The sequence below is a fragment of the Montipora capricornis genome, chromosome 7, assembly GCF_036669925.1.
Source record: "Montipora capricornis isolate CH-2021 chromosome 7, ASM3666992v2, whole genome shotgun sequence".
NCBI classification, from domain to species: Eukaryota; Metazoa; Cnidaria; class Anthozoa; order Scleractinia; family Acroporidae; genus Montipora; species Montipora capricornis.
The window spans coordinates 6,126,706-6,132,821 of NC_090889.1; the positions used below are offsets into that span (position 1 = coordinate 6,126,706).

The following is a 6,116-nucleotide window of genomic DNA, read 5'->3' on the forward strand; positions in this document are numbered from 1 at the left end:
ATTATTGAATGGGTGACCTTGCACAATGCGATCGCCGTTGGATGGGCCACGAAGTGGAATAAATATATCAGCCGAATCGAAGTCGGTCGAGCGATTAAGATAAATACCAAGTATCAGTGATATATTCAGAAAAATAGGCGTACCTTTAATTCAAGACCGTTCTTCCCAAATTTCCAATGAGTTGAAATTTCAACAAATCAGTTCGTCAATTGAAGGTTCTTGAATAACAAGAGTGCGATTCCTAAAATTATGGCATTTTTGGTAACTTAAAGGATTAGGACAGATTTGCTGCGGTTGGGTTGAGCTTTTCTCTCTTATTGTTTGTAGGAACGTTTGTGGCGAAAGAACAGAAGCTTTAACAAGGGATCAAACTGCATCGGCACAGATTTAAACCGAAATTGGCAATTTAAATGGGGAGGTAATACTCAAACATTGCAAAATAAATTACTGGACGTACGATACCGTCAATTTGTGTTTTTGCTTAGCTTTGTTTGCTGGGCGTCAAGTTGCAGTTCCGTAGAGGAAATAGGAGCAGGCAATTGGCATCAATTGTCGAAGGGTGAATGTTAGCTAAACTGCGAGGCGTCCCCATTCTGGTTAAAATAATTTAATCGACCCTCTTAATAGGCTAACAAGAATGCGAAGTAGTACTTTTTTTGAATGAATAAGAGGTTTTTATAGAACGTGAAATTCAGGTATTCTAAACTGTTTAGAATTCTTCCTCGTTGAACATTACAGAGATAGAAAATAGTTAAAACAATTAATCATCGATGGAGTTTCCGTAACAGTAAAGAGAAAAAAAAAAGTCATTCATACAAGAACCCCTTTCTGCTGATAATGCTACATTTAAATGTTTTTTGCCCCGTTTCCCGTGACTCTAATGAAAGCCTCAAAGAATTGTGTCAAGACACAATGAAATCTGATCGTTCACTTGACTGTCATCTAGTAATGATTGGTAAAGTAAAACTCACGAAGTGTTCAACACCCTTATTTGAAACTTAATCAGATGACCACTGAAATAACGAAGGTCAGATGAGGCAAAAAGCCGCAACTCGCATTTAAACATTACTTTAGAAGTCCTTCGTCTGTTAGCGTATCTTGATAAAAAGTATTTGAAACGCTACATTTAACCCTTAAAACCCTGTGATATCTACCGGTCGACGAGGAACGAGGAACAGATCCCAAACGAGGAACAGATTGAAAGATTAAAGAGCACTTGTTGTATTGTGTTTTGCGCAACACTGAATTCACGCAAGGTGCGCGCCAGAGCTTATAACTTCCACATTTCATAGGAATTTGTCATGGGCGCACCAGAGGGGGATTGACGTTTTGTTTTCATAGAAACTTCATAGAAACCTTGGAACGAACAGTTGAAAGTATATTCGAACTGGATTTAGGTGATGAATAGCCACTTCGTGAAGATTTGTAATCTACCCCCATCCTGTTTTTACATTTTATTAAATAGGTCTGGGGGCTTCTGAAGATCCTTGTGCAGGAGATTACCGCGGTGCTTCGCCTATGTCTGAAAAAGAAGTCCAAAGCATCAGTAGGTTTCTGAAATCAGAAGTAAGAAGGATTGCGGGATACCTAGATGTACATAGCTACAGTCAGTTGTGGATGATTCCCTGGGCTTGCGATACGACAAAAGTTAAAGACTACGACGAGCTTGTAAGCATGATGTATGATTAAAGTGCATATGAAGTAGATTTTTTTTTTGCGTAATTTTACAGCTTTTTATATGTACTTTTCGAAATGGAAAAAACCGAATAGTGTTACAGAGCGAAAAATTGGAGTTTTTTTCGTCTGAAGTGCGCTCTGTTCAGCATAAAAGTGGGTCCGGGGACTGGTAACCAGTTTTCAAGTGATGACGTAGGAAATTGTTTGAGTGATCTGCGTTTCTCACAATTTCTCACCTTTTATATATGCAACAGAGAGATATTTTTTAAGGTTCATCGCTTTTTTCGGGGTCAAGATGTCTGACACGGATGAATACATGTCTTCCGATACCAGTTCAAGTATGCAAGACGAAAGTGATTCCGACGAAATTGAAGTCATCGGACTTGTAGAACCATACGCGAACGAGCCACCGGCTCATTCAAGCGACGATGATGAAGACGACGAAGAAGATTCTGATGGGCTTTCCCCCGCAGTCCTACGTGCACGATTTGAAAGACAAGTGGCAGTTAATGAATGGTTGGTAATTTTTTTTACGGAGCACGGTATTTTAGAATACCCAACCACTTACTTTGTAGCTCCATTTTTCCCAACGCTTCTTCGAACGAAACATAAACATAATTTAACATAATTTGGTAGAGAGCCAAAGGAACCACGGAAGTTAGTTGCCGATTCCAGCATTACAATGTGGTCGCTTTTCTACTGCTATGTGGTTAAAAAAGTGAAGCTAACATCCATAAAATTGTGTTCGTTGCACAGTATTTCGCTTCGGTTCTCCAAGTAATGGGGGCGATTCCAGAATGGAGCACCTGATGAATGCTTTGGACAACGATGCATGACACAATAAGTTATGTGCCACTTTCATCCAGTGGGCTGGCAGACCTTGATTGATCTACTTTTTTTTTTTTCATCTATAGGTGTATTTGCAAGGAATGTAAAATAGATCATTTGTCTGGAGCACTCGAGTATAGATGCTGTCGGGAGATCGCTCAAGCCAGCCAAAAGCTTACCTTTGATGGTAGCATTGAAAGGGTATCGTGCATCACAAACCACGACGATTTCTCTTCCATGACAAACAGATCTGTTCTCCTGCAAGTGGGTCCACTACTAAGGGACAAAAACGGAAGGGGCTACCGCCGTCGTGATGGGCAAACGGAAACTCAGTAAGTAATAACGATAGCATCACCTGACGATCCTTAGATTTCTAGATAGTATATATATTATACTATTTTTTACTTGTAGGTGTTTCCATTTCTGTATGTCCATCTTATTTTGTTTGACTAAATGACTTGTGTCAGCTCCAAGAAGAGAGAAATATATATTACTTCTTACAAGGGTTTGTTGAAAATATTTTGCTTTTTTGTCCATGTGAAATTAATGACGTGTCATTTAGAAAAATCAACTCAGATAATCATTCTGGTTCTCTAATGCCACCAAGGGATTCAATCTCATACCCAGAGTCGATCCACATGCTCCTCGGCACAAGATTGCCAGGGATTTTCACCATAAATGTTTTGTTGCAACAATCTTGCTTTTTTCTGTCTCTGACTCCTCATTTAGAAAGTCAACTCAGATATACACTTCAGTTGCCTTGCCAACAGGATCACAGTTTTGTTCATAGAACGTGCAATACATTGTGGTTGTTTCACAGTGGAGAGTTTGTTGGTGTCAAATTAGCCAGTACTCTATAGGGCAAATAATATTACAGATACCCCAAAATACTTGTTGGGGTTCATCACCTCACTATTAGAGATTCTTGCCACCATGAAACATTATTAGGATACAAGCCATAATATGTTTTTCTTGTGGTGAGGTGACTGGTAACTGTTGTTGCACAATTTTAACTCCTGTACAGTTGCTATTCTAAAATTTAAATTTCAACCCTTCAGATTTCTACGAGCAGTTTCATACAGATGGCTGGTCCGCTGGATTTGTGGGTATATGGGCTGGGACAACACAAGGCCTTTACCAGCCTGTGTATACCACAACATCAGGCAGAGGTTCCTAACTGAGCAGATCAGAGGTTACCAGACAGCGCAGCAGAGAGATTGAGTTAACCAAACAATCTTTGGAGACAAGAAACAATGACTATGTCCTTCCTCTTATGTTGTATCATGGTTTTGAAAACATGCCTGTCACTACAACACAGGAGCTTCAATCAGAGCTCAGATATGGTATCTAAAAATGATATATGAATTGTTAGTGTTAGAAGCTGGCACTTGTTATACCGGTACCTGAAATTGCTATCAAGGGTAATGCATCAAAATTACATGTACAGCTGTACAGGGTTTTCAAGAATGTTCAAGAAAATGAACAGCAAAGCCAGCTACAAGTAGCTGTCACTTCTTAGGTTTGCATAGCCTTGACTTGTGACCAAGCATCGGTTTGCCACATGTTCGACAATTCCCCGGTCTTCTTTTCCTAGCTTTCTTTGCTGTGGCAGCCTGAGTAGAAGTTGCAGCTTCATGTAATTTATCTTGTTCTTCCGCTGTAAACAATGTGCATAACATCAAGAATGTTACAATCTAATGTTATATTTATAGAAGTTTCATTTACCTTACATGAGTGTACAATGATCTTTATGTAATAAAAATTCTTTCTTAATCTTACCCACAGGGTGTAGTTTTGTAGCCTCTCTGTCTTGTTGTTGTCTGTATCTTTCAACTGCCTGCTCTTTGTTTACCCTGTCTGTAAACTGGGAGCTCAAAGAGGCTGGAGCTTTGTATTTTGCATTCGTACTCTTTAGCAGGTCATCAATCTCTGACTTTGTTAGGCTAAATAGTTCCTCCTTTAATTCCTCAACATAACCTGTCAAAACAAAGGTGCAATTTATGTGACTATGGTAATTACATTATTGCAGTGCTCTGCCAGCAGCTTAAAGGAGCTTTGTTATGAACGGCACTTTTAAAAAGTTAACACTACATTTGTCAACCACAATCGTTCTATTTTTTTTTCTTTTTTTTTCTTTTACATTCCAAGCCCTCCTTGATTTTTCTCTTTGAATGGTGCCTCTGTTATGCATTTTTCTACCTTGGTACACTTTTTCGTAAGTTCCCTTTTGGTCAGGAGGCAATACCTTATATCCTTTGCCAAAACTGATAATTTTACTTTCCTTATCAGTAGTGTGAGTTAAAATGGGTCTTTCCATCAAGATGTGCTTTATTTACAGATTACATATCATGTTACACAAATAAATATCATGATTGCAACCGGCAGCCACTGGCTTTGCACTGCTAGCAAACCTTCAATACAATGTGGATTAGTTGGCTTACCCAAAAGATTTTGATTTTAAACACATTTCGGCCAAGAGATGAGTCATCATGTAATACCAAAACATATTACAGTATATCATCACTTACCATATGTTGGAGCCACAGTAACCTCTCTGACCACTTCTTCTCCAAGCTTGTACTTCGGAAAGTTAACTCTGACGTAGTCCTCTCCATCCTTGCTTTTCTGCGTTTCTCGCCTCACATTTTCATTGAAGTGCAAGGATACCAAAATGTGCCTGAAAAATTGTTGTCTGTAAGGCACTTAAAAAACATTTTGAGAGATGTGGACATTCATGCCAAAGAATTCTAAAACACAGCACAATAATGGTACCGTATAAATGTATGCAAACCAACAAACAGGGCAAGATTTCCGCACAGCCCCATACATTAATTATGAATACATTTTGGGACATTTTGCGACATGTATGTATGTATGACTCAAATTATTTTCATGTTCGTTCTTTGTACATGTATAATTAACGTATGGGGCTGTGCGGAAATCTTTCCACATACAGAGTTGACATTTCAGAACGGATATTATAGCTGTTACGTGTGATACTTATATAAAATCTCACTTACCGATCTTCGCTTTCGCGACGTTAGTGGCGAACTCAAAGGAACAACCGTGTCCCTTGTTGGTATGGCAGTGCCCTTTTTCAATTTTCTCTTCGGCTGAAGAGATTCCCCCGTCTCGGAAGAAGTGACAATCCACGGCTTGCTTTCGAAGCAGTTGTCTTCAAAGTGCACAGAACACAAGGTCGACGACTTACAAGGGACGAAATCTTTCCTGTGTATTCGGACAAATCGAATCCACTTCTGCCGTAAAGTTTCGTCCTTCGGGAAGTAATGCATAGATATTCCCGGTGTCGACGAATTATTGCTGCAATTGGACATATTGGGGCCACCCGCCGCACAATAGTTGCCTCTACTCTTCTTCTTCCCCTTGTCTGCCATTACGATCGAGTCGTCCGAACAATTTCTTACGTCACGAACTTGTAACATGATCGCTTTGGCCGCGCGCAAATTGGATCCACTTTTTATCGACAAATTTGAACTTTCGGCGGCAAGAAACTCCGATTTTTCTCTCTCTTACACTATTCGGTTTTTTGCATTTTGAAAAGTACATATAAAAAGCTGTAAAATTGCGCAAACATTTTTTTTACTTCATAT

At 39.3% G+C, this 6,116-nt stretch overlaps 2 protein-coding genes across 2 annotated transcripts; one reads left to right on the forward strand and one right to left on the reverse strand.

Moving 5' to 3' along the window:
- Positions 1 to 1,761: 1,761 nt before the first annotated feature.
- On the forward strand, positions 1,762 to 4,283 carry LOC138057373 (uncharacterized). Its single transcript, XM_068903404.1, has 3 exons — positions 1,762 to 2,193; positions 2,592 to 2,837; positions 3,564 to 4,283. The coding sequence occupies exons 1-3, from the start codon at positions 1,973 to 1,975 to the stop codon at positions 3,724 to 3,726; spliced, it is 630 nt and encodes a 209-aa protein (XP_068759505.1). The 5' UTR covers positions 1,762 to 1,972; the 3' UTR covers positions 3,727 to 4,283.
- On the reverse strand, positions 4,014 to 5,900 carry LOC138057513 (uncharacterized). The gene is made up of 4 exons (XM_068903513.1): positions 5,522 to 5,900; positions 5,034 to 5,207; positions 4,285 to 4,482; positions 4,014 to 4,162 (listed from the first exon to the last, which is right to left on the reverse strand). Exons 1-4 carry the CDS (start codon positions 5,898 to 5,900, stop codon positions 4,014 to 4,016), a joined length of 900 nt encoding a protein of 299 aa, XP_068759614.1.
- Positions 5,901 to 6,116: the final 216 nt, after the last annotated feature.

Coding starts and splice junctions, on each gene's coding strand:
- LOC138057373 (XM_068903404.1), top strand. CDS start 1,973: ATGTCTGACACGGATGAATACATGTCTTCCGATACCAGTTCAAGTATG. Junction 2,194..2,591: donor CAAGTGGCAGTTAATGAATG/GTTGGTAATTTT, acceptor TTTCATCTATAG/GTGTATTTGCAAGGAATGTA. Junction 2,838..3,563: donor GATGGGCAAACGGAAACTCA/GTAAGTAATAAC, acceptor TCAACCCTTCAG/ATTTCTACGAGCAGTTTCAT.
- LOC138057513 (XM_068903513.1), bottom strand. CDS start 5,900: ATGGCAGACAAGGGGAAGAAGAAGAGTAGAGGCAACTATTGTGCGGCG. Junction 5,208..5,521: donor GCGAAAGCGAAGATCGGTAA/GTGAGATTTTAT, acceptor ATGTTTTTTAAG/TGCCTTACAGACAACAATTT. Junction 4,483..5,033: donor TACTGTGGCTCCAACATATG/GTAAGTGATGAT, acceptor TTGTTTTGACAG/GTTATGTTGAGGAATTAAAG.